Source organism: Oncorhynchus mykiss, chromosome 12 (assembly GCF_013265735.2).
Source record: "Oncorhynchus mykiss isolate Arlee chromosome 12, USDA_OmykA_1.1, whole genome shotgun sequence".
NCBI lineage: Eukaryota > Metazoa > Chordata > Actinopteri > Salmoniformes > Salmonidae > Oncorhynchus > Oncorhynchus mykiss.
In genome coordinates, this window is record NC_048576.1 from 14,036,012 (window position 1) to 14,050,478 (window position 14,467).

Here is a 14,467-nt window from a genome sequence, read left to right on the forward strand (position 1 = left end):
TCTCCATCCCTCCCTCCTCCCCTTCCCCCTCTCAGAGATTTATGAGGAGAGGACCGTCCAGAGCCAGTCTTATAATCAGGACCTTATGATGTAGAGCACCAAAAATGCCCAAGAGATTATGATTGAATCTGCATGACGAAGGTATCAACAGAGCTGTTCGGGTTAGTTTCGTGGCAGAGAATGTTTATACAGTTAGAGATGAAAGAAAATCTGTTGATTAGCCTAATCAGGGCCATGTGTGTCATGCAGCGTTAGTAAAGCAGAGGGTTTTAAAGCCAAGGGGCAAATCAAGGCATTCCAGCTCTCCTCCATGTTAATGTTCTGAAGAGGTGTTGCAACGCCAGGGTAAAGTTTCAAGTTTTACTAGTCTGGGATACACATGGTAAACACCGTCCAACGAAATGCTTACTTGCAGGTTCCTCCTCGACAATGCAACAACCACAATAAAAGTTAAGAATATGATCATAAAGTAAATGGCTTAGTAGAATATAATAAACATTTTTGCATAAGAATCAAATCAAGTTTTATTTGTCACATGTGCCGAATACAACAGGTGTAGACTTTACCGTGAAAAGCTGAATACAACAGGTGTAGACTTTACAGTGAAATGGTGTAGACTTTACAGTGAAATGCTGAATACAACAGGTGTAGACTTTACAGTGAAATGCTTACTTACGAGCTCCTAACCAACAATGCAGTTAAAAACAAATAAGAATAAGAAATAAAAGTAACAAGTAATTAAAGAGCAGCCGTAAAATAACAATAGCGAGACTATATACAGGGGTACCGGTACAGAGTCAATGTGCGGGGGCACCGGTTAGTTGAGGTAATATGTACATGTAGGTGGAGTTATTAAAGTGACAATGCATAGAGAGTAGCAGCGGTGTAAAAGGGGGGGGTGCAAATAATCTGGGTAGCCATTTGATTAGACATTGCGGTGTCTTATGGCTTGGGGGTAGAAGCTGTTTAGAAGCCTCTTCAACCTAGACTTGGCGCTCCGGTACTGCTTGCTGTGCGGTAACAGAGATAAGTCTATTACCAAGGTGGCTGGAGTCTTTGACAATTTTTAGGGCCTTCCTCTGACACCGCCTGGTATAGAGGTCCTGGATGGCAGGAAGCTTGGCCCCAGTGATCTACTGGGCCGTTCGCACTACCCTCTGTAGTGCCTTGCGGTTGGAGGCCGAGCAGTTTCCATATCAGGTAGTGATGCAACCAGTCAGGATGCTCGTGATGGTACAGCTGTAGAACCTTTTGAGGATCTGAAGACACATGCCAAATCTTTTCAGTCTCCGGAGGGGGAATAGGTTTTGTCGTGCCCTCTTCACAACTGTTGGTGATGTGGACACCAAGGAACTTGAAGCTCTGATCCTGCTCCGCTACAGCCCTGTCGATGAGAATGGGGGCGCGCGCTGTCCTCTTTTTCCTGTAGTCCACATTCATCTCCTTTGTCTTGATCACGTTGAGGGAGAGGTTGTTGTCCTGGCACCACACGGCCAGGTCTCTGACCACCTCCCCATAGGCTCTCTCGTTGTTGTCGGTGATCAGGCCTAACACTGTTGTGTCATCGGCAAACTTAATGATGGTGTTGGAGTCATGCTTGGCTGAGCAGTCATGAGTGAACAAGGAGTACAGAAGGGGACTGAGCACGCACCCCTGAGGGTCCCCTCTGTTGAGGATCAGCGTGGAGGTGTTGTTACCTACCTTTACCACCTGGGGGCAGCCCGTCAGGAAGTCCAGGATCTAGTTGCAGAGGGAGGTGTTTAGTCCCAGGGACCTTAGCTTATTGATGCGCTTTGAGGGCACTATGACATTGATCGCTGAGCTGTGGTCAATTAATAGCATTCTCACATAGGTGTTCCTTTTGTCCAGGTGGGAAAGGGCAGTGTGGAGTGCAATAGAGATTGCATCATCTGTGGATCTGTTGGGGAGGTATGCAAATTGGAGTGGGTCTAGGGTTTCTGGAATAATGGTGTTGATGTGCGCCATGACCAGCCTTTCAAAGCACTTCATGGCTACAGATGTGAGTGCTATGGGTCGGTGGTCATTTAGGCAGGTTACCTGAGTCCCTGTGCCCAAGAACACTATGATGGTCTGCTTAAAACATGTTGGTATTACAGACTCGGACAGGGAGAGGTTGAAAATGTCAGTGAAGACACTTGCCAGTTGGTCAGCGCATGCTCGCAGTACACGTCCTGGTAATCTGTCTGGCCCTGCGGCCTTGTGAATGTTGGCCTGTTTAAAGGTCTTACATCGGCTGCAGAGAGCGTGATCACACAGTCTTCCGGCAACAGCTGGTGCATCTCATGCATGTTTCAGTGTTATTTGCCTCGAAGCGAGCATAGAAGTAGTTTAGCTCCTCTGGTAGGCTTGTGTCATTGGGCAGTCCTCGGCAGTGCTTCCCTTAGTAGTCTAATGGTTTGCAAGCCCTGCCACATCCGACGAGCATCAGAGCCGGTGTAGTACGATTCGATCTTAGTCCTGTATTGCCGCTTTCCCTAATTGAAGGTTCGTCGGAAGGCGTAGCGGGATTTCTAATAAGCTCCCGGGTTAGAATCCCACTCTTTGAAAGCAGCAGCTCTAGCCTTTAGCTCAGTGCGATGTTGCCTGTAATTCATGGCTTCTGGTTGGCGTATGTAGGTCATTGTGGGGACGACATCATTGATGTACTTATTGACGAAGCCAATGACTGATGTGGTGTATTCCATAGGCGGAATCCCGGAACATATTCCAGTCTGTGCTAGCAAAACAGTCCTGTAGCTCAGCATCTGCTTCATATGACCACTTTTTATTGTTTGAGTCACTGGTCCTTCCTGCTTTAATGTTTGCTTGTAAGCCCGGAATCATGAGGCTTGAATTATGGTCAGATTTGCCAAATGGATGGCGAGGGAGAGCTTTGTATACGTCTCTGTGTATGGAGTAAAGGTGGTCTAGTTTTTTTTTCTCTCTCTGGTTGAAAATTACCATGCTAATTGAAATTTGGTAAGACATATTTAATGTTCCCTACATTCAAGTCCCCGGCTACGAGGAGTGGCGTCTCTGGGTGAGCGTTTTCCTATTTGCTTATGGCAGAATACAGCTCATTCAGTGCGGTCTTTGTGCCAGCATCCGTCTGTGGTGGTATATTGACACCTACGAAAAATACAGATGATAAACTCTTGGTAGATAGTGTGGTCTACAGCGTATCATGAGATACTCTACCTCAGGTGAGCAAAACCTTGAGACTTCCTTAGATATTGTGCACCCGCTGTTATTTACAAAAATACATAGTCTGCCGCTCCTTGTCTTACCAGACTCTGCTGTTCTATCCTGCTGATACAGCGTATAACAAGCCAGCTGTATGTTGATGGTGTCGTCGTTCAGCCACGACTCAGTGAAGCATAAGATATTACACTTTTGAATGACCCGTTGGTAGTTTAATCTTCCGCGTAGGTCATCGATTTTATTTTCCAAAGATTGCACGTCTGCTAGCAGAATGGAGGGAAGTGGGGCTTTATTCGATCGCGTACGAGTTCTCAGAAGGCAGTCCTCCTTCTGGCCCCTTTTTCTCTGCCTTTATACAAATGAAGCAGTATATCATACACGTCAGGCTCGTCGGAGTTGTTAAAGGGTAAAAAGGATTCTGCCAGTCCATGGTGCGTAATCGGTGTTCTGATTTCCTCAAGTTCTTTTCGGTCATATGAGACGGTAGCAGCAACATTATGTACAATATTAGTAAAAAATAATCATTTACAAACGACGAAAATAAACAAATAAAAAACACAATTGTTTATGAATACGGAAAACGTCAGCCTTGTTCTCCGGTGCCATCTTTATAATACAAGAATTACAATTTATAATATTTACACGTTTGGGGGATTGGCGCCAAGTAATGTAGATGTTGCATAAAAAAACAATCCACCTTCAGGAGCATACCCCCGCTGACTGTTCTAGCTCGTATTTGGTTCAGAAAAAAAGCATTTGAACATGTACATGTAGACCTCTAAAAGAATCCTTCCCATGACATTCTGTACACATTGGTTTGAATGACTAGAAACTGAAAGTTTTCCTTGTTTCATTGGTCCTACACATTTATTCTGCTCTACATTACATCTCTGTGTGAATGTTGACGTGCTGTGTGTGTGTGACAGATGTGTGACCATATTAATGAGTTGTGCATCTCTCTCTCTCTCTCTGTTAGATCACGTCTGGCGAGTACATCCAGATGTCTGGCCGAGCTGGCAGGAGAGGGATGGACGAGAGAGGTATTGTCATCTTCATGGTTGATGAGAAGATGAGCCCTGCAGTAGGGAAACAGCTGCTCAAGGTACTACTGACTCCACAGACTGCACACTGGGGTTTTTAAATAACAGCCGTGTGCGTCTGTGGAACATATTCTTGGAGATGAATGATTAATCATCATAGTTTATCTCCATGTATAAACTGTGTCAATACACACACAAACCATTGGGATGCCTAAAGTCTTGGCATTGATATCTTCTTTAGACGTTATACAGTGTACGTACTAAGACATGTGTTTTGAGTCCCTGTAGACTTTGGCCAGTTGTAAAATCCGTTCAGCACCAGACCAGTAACTCTTGGAACGTTGCAATAATCCTAACCCCTGTTGGGATGATGTCACAATGGTTCTCGTGCCAACACAGCTCCCCAAGTGTTCTCAGAACGACTCAATCTCTCCCCTCCACACGCTGTCCAAGTGACATACAGACTCTGCGAATGATTGCAATGAGGGGGGTGGAGAGATTAAGGGATTTACAATTGCAACCTGAGCCAAGACCCTCATATCCTCCTGAGCTGCAGTGGGAGAGTGAGTCAGTCATTTTGGGGTTGTCTCCTGGGTCATAGAGCTACTTCCCGGCCCTCAGGTCGTTAACAAACACGCTCCACAGCCGAACACACACAGGCGTGTGCAGAAAAACACTTCTCTGAACCGTTAGCAACTTCCTGACCCATGGGTCATTTACAAACTCACTCAGCTGTAGCCAAACACTTCTCTTAAACTTTAGGGAGCAATGATATCATCAGGTACCTAAGGACTCTTGGTATGATTAACTGACTTAAACGTTCAAACCTCAACCCCCTTCCTGATCCATTTTTGGAGTTCTGTAGAAGTTTTGCAAAGGGAGTCATGATATGACCTGGGAAGTCTGGAGCCTTGGTTTGATTAACAGGCTTTCAGGCCTCAAACTCCAAACCTTAAACCTCTTTCTCTCCATTTAGGGGTCTGTCATGTTAAAGTTGTCTCTGGGACAACAGTCAGTCCTCCATGTCTCTGCTCTGGTACCTTGGGTTGTTGGTCCTGGGTTGAGATCCATTTAGGCTTGCACAACTGGGTCTTTAATGGGCCAAGGGGCAGTTTAACACATGACAGATTAATGGCAGGGAGTGAAATGTCTCATTTTAAATTATCTGGCCCCCCTGGAGATCTCATTTCTCTTCTGACTATTCTGTTGTAATCGCTCACTAAGACTTTCAATTGCGCAAGACAGTATCTGCAAAACTCAAACTGCCCTTGGCTTCGTTGACGAGTGGTCTCAACTAGAGGTCCACCGATTATGATTTTTTTCAACGCCGATACCGATTGTTGGAGGACCAAAAAAAGCTGATACCGATTAATCAGACGATTTTTAAAAAATTATTTGTTTTATTATATTTGTAATAATGACAATTACAACAATACTGAATGAACACTTATTTTCACTTAATATAATACATCAATAAAATCAATTTAGTCTCAAATAAATAATGAAACCTGTTCAATTTGGTTTAAATAATGCAAAAACAAAGTGTTGGAGAAGAAAGTAAAAGTGAAATATGTGCTATGTAAGAGAGCTAATGTTTAAGTTCCTTGCTCAGAACATGAGAACATATGAAAGCTGGTGGTTCCTTTTAACATGAGTCTTCAATATTCCCAGGTAAGAAGTTTTAGGTTGTAGTTATTATAGGAATTATAGGACTATTTCTCTCTATACCATTTGTATTTCATATACCTTTGACTATTGGATGTTCTCATAGGCACTTTAGTATTGCCAGTGTAACAGTATAGCTTCCACCCCTCTCCTCGCCGCTACCTGGGCTCGAACCAGGAACACATCGACAACAGCCACCCTCGAAGCAGCCTTACCCATGCAGAGTAAGGGGAACAACTACTCCAATTCTTAGTGAGTGACGTTTAAAAAGCTATTAGCGCACATCGAGCTAACTAGCTAGCCATTTTACATCGGTTACACCAGCCTAATCTCGGGAGTTGATAGGCTTGAAGTCATAAACTGCTCAATGCTTGAAGCAAAGTGAAGAGCTGCTGGCAAACGCACAAAAGTGCTGTTTGAATGAATGCTTACGAGCCTGCTCCTGCCTACCACGGCTCAGTCACACTGCTCTATCAAATCATAGACTTAATTATAACATAATAACACACAGAAATACGAGTCTTAGTTTCCAGATTTTACCATAATAATGACCTATCATTTCGAAAACAAGACGTTTATTATTTCGGTGAAATACGGAACCGTTCCGTATTTTATCTAACGGGTGGCATCCCTAAGTCTAAATATTGCTGTTACGTTGCAGAACCTTAAATGTTATGTCATAATTCTGTACAGTTCTGGCAAATTAATTATGGTCTGTATTAGGATTAAATTGGCCTTCACACAGTTCGCAACGAGCCAGGCGGCCCAAACTGTTGCATATACCCTGACTGCTTGCACGGAACGCAAGACAATTTCCCTAGTTAAAAGAAATTCATGTTAGCAGGCAATATTAACAAAATATGCAGGTTTAACAATATATACTTGCGTATTGATTTTAAAGAAGGGCATTGATGTTGATGGTTAGGTACACATTGGTGCAACGATGGTGCTTTTTTCGCGAATGCGCTTGTTAAATAATCACCCAAGTAGGCTGTGATTCGATGAGAAATAAACAGGCACCGCATCGATTATATGCAACGCAGGACACAAGCAAGAAACTAGTAATATCATCAATCATGTGTGGTTTACTAGTGATTATGTTAAGATTGATTGTTTTTTATAAGATACGTTTAATGCTAGCTAGCAACTTACCGTGGCTTCTTGCGGCACTCGCGTAACCGGTAAGCAGCCTGCCACGCAGTCTCCTCGTGGAGTGCAATGTAATCGGCCGCAATCGATGTCCAAAAATGCAGATTACCGATTGTTAAGAGAACTTGAAATCGGCCCTAATTAATCAGCCATTCCGATTAATCGGTCGACCTCTAATGTTCACATCAGAAGCCTCCTCTCTAAGTTTGTTTTATACTGCTTTAGCACACACTGCCAACCTGGATGTCCTAGCTGTGTCTGAATCTTGGTTTAGGAAGACAAAAAATCTTCCTGAAGAAAATCCTGAAATTCCATCTCTTTGACAACTGTCAAAGGGGGTGGAGTTGCAATCTACTGCAGAGATGGCCTGCAGAGTTGTCTTACTATCCAGGTCTGTACCCAAACTTTTCGAGCTTCTACTTCTAAAAATCCACCATTCCAGAAACAAGTCTCTCACCGTTGTCGCTTGCTATAGACCACCCTCTGCCCCCAGCTGTGCCCTGGACACCATATGTGAATTGATTTCCCCCTGTCTATCTTCAGAGCCCGTACTGCTAGGTGACCTAAACTGGGACATGCTTAACACCCCGGCCATCCTACAATCTAAGCTTGATGCCCTCAATCTCACACAAATTATCAATGAACCTACCAGGTACAACCCCAAATCCGTAAACACGGGCACCCTCATAGATATCATCCTAACCAACTTGCCCTCCAAATACACCTCTGCTGTCTTCAACCAAGATCTCAGCGATCACTGCCTCATTGCCTGCATCCGTAATGGGTCTGCAGTCAAACAACCACCCCTCATCATTGTCAAACGCTCCCTGAAACACTTCAGCGAGCAGGCCATTCTAATCGACCAGGCCCGTGTATCCTGGAAGGATATTGACCTCATCCCATCAGTAGATTATGCCTTGTTATTCTTTAAAAGTGCCTTCCTCACCATCTTAAATAAGCATACCACATTCAAAAAAATCAGGAACAGATATATAGCCCTTGGTTCACTCCAGACCTGACTGCCCTTGACCAGCACAAAAACATCCTGTGGCGTACTGTACTAGCATCAAATATCCCCCGTGAGATGCAACTTTTCAGGGACGTTAGGAACCAATATACACAGGCAGTTAGGAAAGCTAAGGCTAGCTTTTTCAAACAGAAATTTGTAGCACAAACTCAAAAAAAGTTCTGGGACACTGTAAAGTCCATGGAGAATAAGAACACCTCCTCCCAGCTGCCCACTGCACTGAGGCTAGGAAACACTGTCACCACCGATAAATCCACGATAATTGAGAATTTCAAAAAGCATTTTTCTACGGCTGACCATGCTTTCCTCCTGGCTACCCCTACCCCGGGTAACTGCCCTGCACCCCCCACAGCAACTCCCCCAAGCCTCCTACAATTCTCCTTCACCCAAATCCAGATGGCTGATGTTCTGAAAGAGCTGCAAAATCTGGACCCCTACAAATCACCTGGGCGAGACAATCTGGACCCTCTCATTCTAAAATGATCACATGAAATTGTTGCAACCCCTATTACTAGCCTGTTCAACCTCTCTTTCGTATCGTCTGAGATCCCCAAAGATTGCAAAGCTACCACGGTCATCCCCCTCTTCAAAGGGGGAGCCACTCTAGACCCAAACTGCTACATACCTATATCCTACCCTGCCTTTCTAAGGTCTTCGAAAGCCAAGTTAACAAACCGATCACCGACCATTTTGAATCCCACCATACCTTCTCCGCTATGCAATCTGGTTTCCGAGCTGGTCATGGGTACACCTCAGCCACGCTCAATGTCCTAAACGATATCATAACTGCCATCAATAAGAGATAATACTGTGCAGCCGCTTTCATCGACCTGGCCAAGGCTTTTGACTCTGTCAATCACCACTTTCTTATTGGCAGACTCAACAGCCTTGGTTTCTCAAATGACAGCCTCGCCTGGTTCACCAATTACTTCTCTAATAGAGTTCAGTGCGTAAAATCGGAGGGCCTGTTGTCCGGACCTCTGGCAGTGTCTATGGGGGTGCCACAGGGTTCAATTCTCGGGCCGACTCTCTTCTCTGTATACATCAATGATGTCGCTCTTGCTGCTGGTGCTTGTCTGATCCACCTCTATGCAGACGACACCGTTCTGTATACATCTGGTCCTTCTTTGGACACTGCTAACTAACCTCCAGATGAGCTTCAATGCCATACAACTCTCATTCCGTGGCCTCCAACTGCTCTTAAATGCAAGTAAAACTAAATGCATCCTCTTCAACCGATTGCTGCCCTCACCTGCCCGCCGGTCCAGCATCACTACTCTGGATGGTTCTGACTTAGAATATGTGGACAACTACACGTACCTAGGTGTCTGGTTAGACTGTAAACTTTCCAGACCCACATTAAGCATCTTCAATCCAAGATTAAATCTAGAATCGGCTTCCTATTTCGCAAAAAGCAACCTTCACTCATGCTGGCAAACATACCCTCGTAAAACTGACTATCCTACCGATCCTCGACTTCGGCGATGTCATCTATAAAATAATGTTCTCAACTAGCCTACCTGGTTAAATAAAGGTGAAATAAAAAAAATTAAATACAAATGTGAACACCTTTTGGTATGAATTGGAGCGCAGAATGCAAGCCAGGCCTTATTGCCCAACATTAGCTCCCGACCTCACTAATGCTCTTGTGGCTGAATGGAAGCAATTCCCGCAGCAATGTTTCAACATCAAGTGGAAAGCCTTCCCAGAAGAGTGGAGGCTGTTATCGCAGCAAAGGAAGGACCAACTCCAAAATAATGTCAATGATTTTAGAATGAAATGTTCGATGCACAGTTGTACACACACTTTTGGCCATGTAGTGTATATCTCATGTGCAATTTTTTTATGCTAAATATAAGCCTCACTAAAAATGTTATTATTTAATCAAATAGTTTAACGTGCTTTTTTGTTTAAGTCGGTCTATGAAAATACCCTTTTTGTTACAAATTTGACCTGAACCATGCACAATGCACGAATAATGACTAACTTCTTGAAGCAGGCATTATAGAAAAATGAACACGGGTCTCATACACAATCTCTCAAGCACAAGTCCACGTGCTAGTGAGTAGCCAGCTAATCTTTATACTTGAAGTTTAGCCTACTTGGATCTGTTTACTTGCGAACACATCAGAACAGTTGAATTATGAACACAGCCGTCTCCAACCATTTGAACAGCGTGCTAGTCTGTCCAATTTGTTCAGATGTTGAAATAAATGACCTGCCTCATTTTTCAGAATGACAACAAGTTACCAATTCCTTATATAATTGTTTTATGCTTATTACACTTTTATAGAACAGACTAGACAGCTAGTATAAGTCTTTGGCTAAAAAGCTGCTAGCGGTACTGCAACCTGAGCTTTCATTTTCCAGAATCAATGTTCATTGATACTTTAGTTTTAGTAGTGTCTGTTCTGTGTGCAATTTGAGTAGTTGAGACATTAAAATGGTGTAGATAGAAAGGGTAACTTCTCTATTACAGTGTAATGTCTGTGTGTTTGTGTCCATGTGACCCATTCTGTTGGACCAAACCTCAAATGCAAATAGCGAGTTGAAACTGCTTGACAGAGAGGAAGATGTGATCTCTCAACTTTATTTGTTGTGTGTTGCAGGGGGAGGCGGCTTGTGTGTGTGTGTGTGTGTGTGTGTGTGTTTTTGTGTGTAAACAGAGGAAGAGGCGAAGCGAGAGGTTTCACTCTCGCCAGAATCTGTCCCAAATAAGCCCAATGTGTTTCTATGGGCTTATTTTGGACATAAGTTTGTTGCCTGCCTTTCAGCCTTTGGGACAACAACTCCCATTATTAGGGTGGAAACATGAGCATCTCGTCATTATATTCAGATCTCTGGTGTACATGAGAAGGAGCGAAGGAGACGAGACCAAAAAGACAACATGGGAACAAGCGGACATAAACGAAAAATAACAAAGAACATTGTTTCTTGCCATGAAGGAATTTGGAAATTCGCACATAAAAACAAACATTTGAATTAATCAAATTATTTTATGTATCGCTCAGCCTTACTTCCTCTCCTGTTCCACCTCACCTACAACATGGTCCTCAACCTGCTGAATAGCGACCTGTTTAACCTTCCTCTCTCCTCCCGCTCTCCACAGGGCTCAGCTGACCCTCTCAACAGTGCCTTCCACCTCACCTACAACATGGTTCTCAACCTGCTGCGGGTGGAGGAGATCAACCCCGAGTACATGCTGGAGAAGTCTTTCTACCAGTTTCAGCACTACAGGGCTGTGCCCGGCGTCGTAGAGAGTGAGTGCAGACAACCCTTCAAGTCTAGTCCTATATGTAATTCTCGGATCCTCTTTCATAGGAATTCTCCTGCCAGTGGTGCTTTATTCAAATTAATTTACCAAGTTCATTCAACGTTCTGTTCTGTTGATTTGGTCTGGCTAAGTATAGCACAAGTAATGTTTTATCTTTGAGCATTTGAACTCTATACACTGAGTGTACAAAACATGAACACCTGATCTTTCCATGGCGTAGACTGACCAGGTGAATCCAGGTGATAGCTATGGTCCCTTACTGATGTCACTTAGGGCTGCCTGGTATACCGTATTTTACGAAATAACGGTATTGATGCACTGACCGCCAAGCAAGCATCTCAATATTAGCAAGGTGTTCTTAATGTTTTGTACACACTGTACATGGCAACATCAGGTGCTATTTCTGTGTCGTTTGACCACCGCTGTGGACATTGTGTTAGGTTTGCTATGATCACCTTAAAATTAGAATAGAATACGAGAATCCCCATTCTAGTTTTTCTCTGGGTATGATTGATCTCTGTTTTAACTCCACAGAGATGGGGAAGCTGGAGAAGATGTATAACGCCATAGAGATCCCCAACGAGGAGAGTGTGGTCACTTACTATAAGATCCGCCAGCAGCTGGCTAAACTGGGCAAAGAGATCGAAGAGTTTGTCCACAAACCCAAGTTCTGCCTTCCTTTCCTCCAGCCTGGTAGATTGGTCAAGGTTAGAAACAAATAGCACTCATACCACAGCCAACACCACCAACTGAAATATTTCTATATTGCACAACCACACAGACAAAATGTGCTCCACCATTTCCCCATCTACTTTGTCTTTGTTCTGTTTAATAAGGCTTCCGCGGATAGAAAACAACTTAGTTTTGCTCAGATAAGGAACTATTTATTACTGAACATACAGATGTGCCAATTGCGTTGACCCTTTTTTACAGGTCAAAAACGAAGATGTTGACTTTGGATGGGGCGTAGTCGTTAATTTCTCAAAGAAGTCAAACGTCAAGGTAATATGGATTAAAAAAAGAGACGTCCTCTCACTTTATTTTCAGCAAACTTAGCATGTGTAAATATTTGTATGACCACAACCAGATTCAACAACTGAGACATAAACTGAACAAGTTCCACCGACATGGAAAAATGTGTCCCTTAAGAAAGGGGGGGGTCAAAATCAAAAGTAACAGCCAGTATCTGGTGTGGCCACCAGCTGAATTAAGTACTGCAGAGCATCTCCTTCTCATGCACTGCACCAGATTTGCCAGTTCTTGCTGTGAGAGGTTACCCCGCTCTTCCACCAAGGTGCCTGCAAGATCCCAGACATTTCTGGGGGGAATGGCCCTAGCCCTCACCCCCGATCCAACAGGTCCCAGACGTGCTCAATGGGATTGAGATCTGGGCTCTTCGCTGGCCATGGCAGAACACTGACATTCCTGTCTTGCAGGAACTCACGCATAGAATGAGAAGTATGGCTGGTGGCTTTGTCATGCTGGAGTGTCATGTAAGGATGAGCCTGCAGAAAGGGTACCACATGAGGGAGGAGGATCTCTTCCATGTAACGCACAGCATTGAGATTGCATACAATGACAACATGCTCAGTCCGATGATGGTGTGACACCGCCCCAGACCATGACGGACCCTCCACCTCCAAATTGATCCCACTCCAGAGTACAGGTCTCGGTGTAACGCTCATTCCTTCGACGATAAACTCGAATCCAACCATCACCCCTGGTGAGACACTACCGCGACTCGTCAGTGAAGATCACCTTTTTGCCAGTCCTGTCTGTTCCAGCGATGGTGGGTTTGTGCCCATAGGCGATGTTGTTGCCGGTGATACAACAGGCCTACAAGCCCTCAGTCCAGCCTCTCTCAGCCTATTGCGAATAGTCTGAGCACTGATGGCGGGATTGTGCGTTCCTGGTGTACCTCAGGCAGTTGTTGCCATCCTGTACCTGTCCCACAGGTGTGATGTTCAGATGTATTGATTCTGTGCAGGTGTTGTTACACGTGGTCTGCTTCTGCGAGGACGATCAGCTGTCCGTTCTGTCTCCCTGTAGCGCTGCCTTAGACGTCTCACAGTACGGATAATGCAACTTATTGCCCTGGCCACAGCTGCAGTCCTCATGCTTCCTTGCAGCATGCCTAAGGCACGTTCACGCAGATGAGCAAGGACCCTGGGCATCTTTCTTTTTGTGTTTTTCAGAGTCAGTAGAAAGGCCTCTTTAATGTCCTAAGTTTTCATAGCTGTGATCTTAATTGCCTACCATGTGTAAGCTGTTAGTGTCTTAACGACCGTCCCACAGGTGCATGTTCATTAATTGTGTATGGTTCATTGAACAAGCATGGCAAACAGTGTTTAAACCCTTTACAATGAAGCTCTGTGAAGTTATTTGGATTTTTACTCATTTTCTTTGAAAGACAGGGTTCTGAAAAAGGGACTTTTCTCTTTTGCTGAGTTTGTTGAATGTTATCAGAAAGTATCTTTGAAAACAACATTTAGTATTTAAAGTAACTACAAAGTAGATATAGTTTATCGCTTATGTTTTGGCCTTTGTGTAATGTACGTGTTGTCCTTCAGCTTAGTGTCGTGCCCATGTTGAGTATGTATGTTTTTCTTCTCCAGGCCAGTACAGGTGATGCAGACCCTCTGTACGTGGTGGAGGTGCTGGTCCACTGTAGTCAGGAGAGTGTGAAGAATGCAGCTACAGAGGCTGCTAAACCTGCTGCCACTGGGGAGAAGGGTGAAATGCAGGTGTGCATATGATGGAAAACGCCATGGCTCTGTCAGAAGTAGCACCCTATTCCCTATTCTAGTGCACTACATTTGACCCTGTGTGAGAGACCCAATAGGAGCCAATTGAGATAGTCCATGTGTATGCATTGCTGTGACGACTGGACACTATATATTCCTAGTTTGGTGGTCAGCAGTAGGATGGAATCCAAAATTAATACATTCTAGAATGTAGTCCACACACAATCATTATGGGAGGGGTTACTAACTGTCCTTGAGACTGAAGGAAATCAAACATGGCCAAGGCTTTAGTGGTCAAACTGCTGCTGGGCTGTGTCCTAGAGAGCTTCTCTTCAATTTAAAGCAACATCCACACAATTAAATGGAA

The 14,467-nt window shown here is 44.2% G+C and overlaps 1 protein-coding gene across 1 annotated transcript in view; it reads left to right on the plus strand.

The window, feature by feature from the left end:
• LOC110536793 (exosome RNA helicase MTR4) overlaps positions 1-14,467 on the plus strand; it is a 55,051-nt gene that overhangs the window by 19,962 nt on the left and 20,622 nt on the right. The window contains exons 14-18 of the mRNA XM_036936984.1: positions 4,178-4,303; positions 11,192-11,342; positions 11,891-12,063; positions 12,290-12,358; positions 13,972-14,100. Of these exons, the coding sequence (XP_036792879.1) occupies positions 4,178-4,303; positions 11,192-11,342; positions 11,891-12,063; positions 12,290-12,358; positions 13,972-14,100 (648 nt within the window). The remainder of the gene's footprint in view (positions 1-4,177; positions 4,304-11,191; positions 11,343-11,890; positions 12,064-12,289; positions 12,359-13,971; positions 14,101-14,467) is intronic.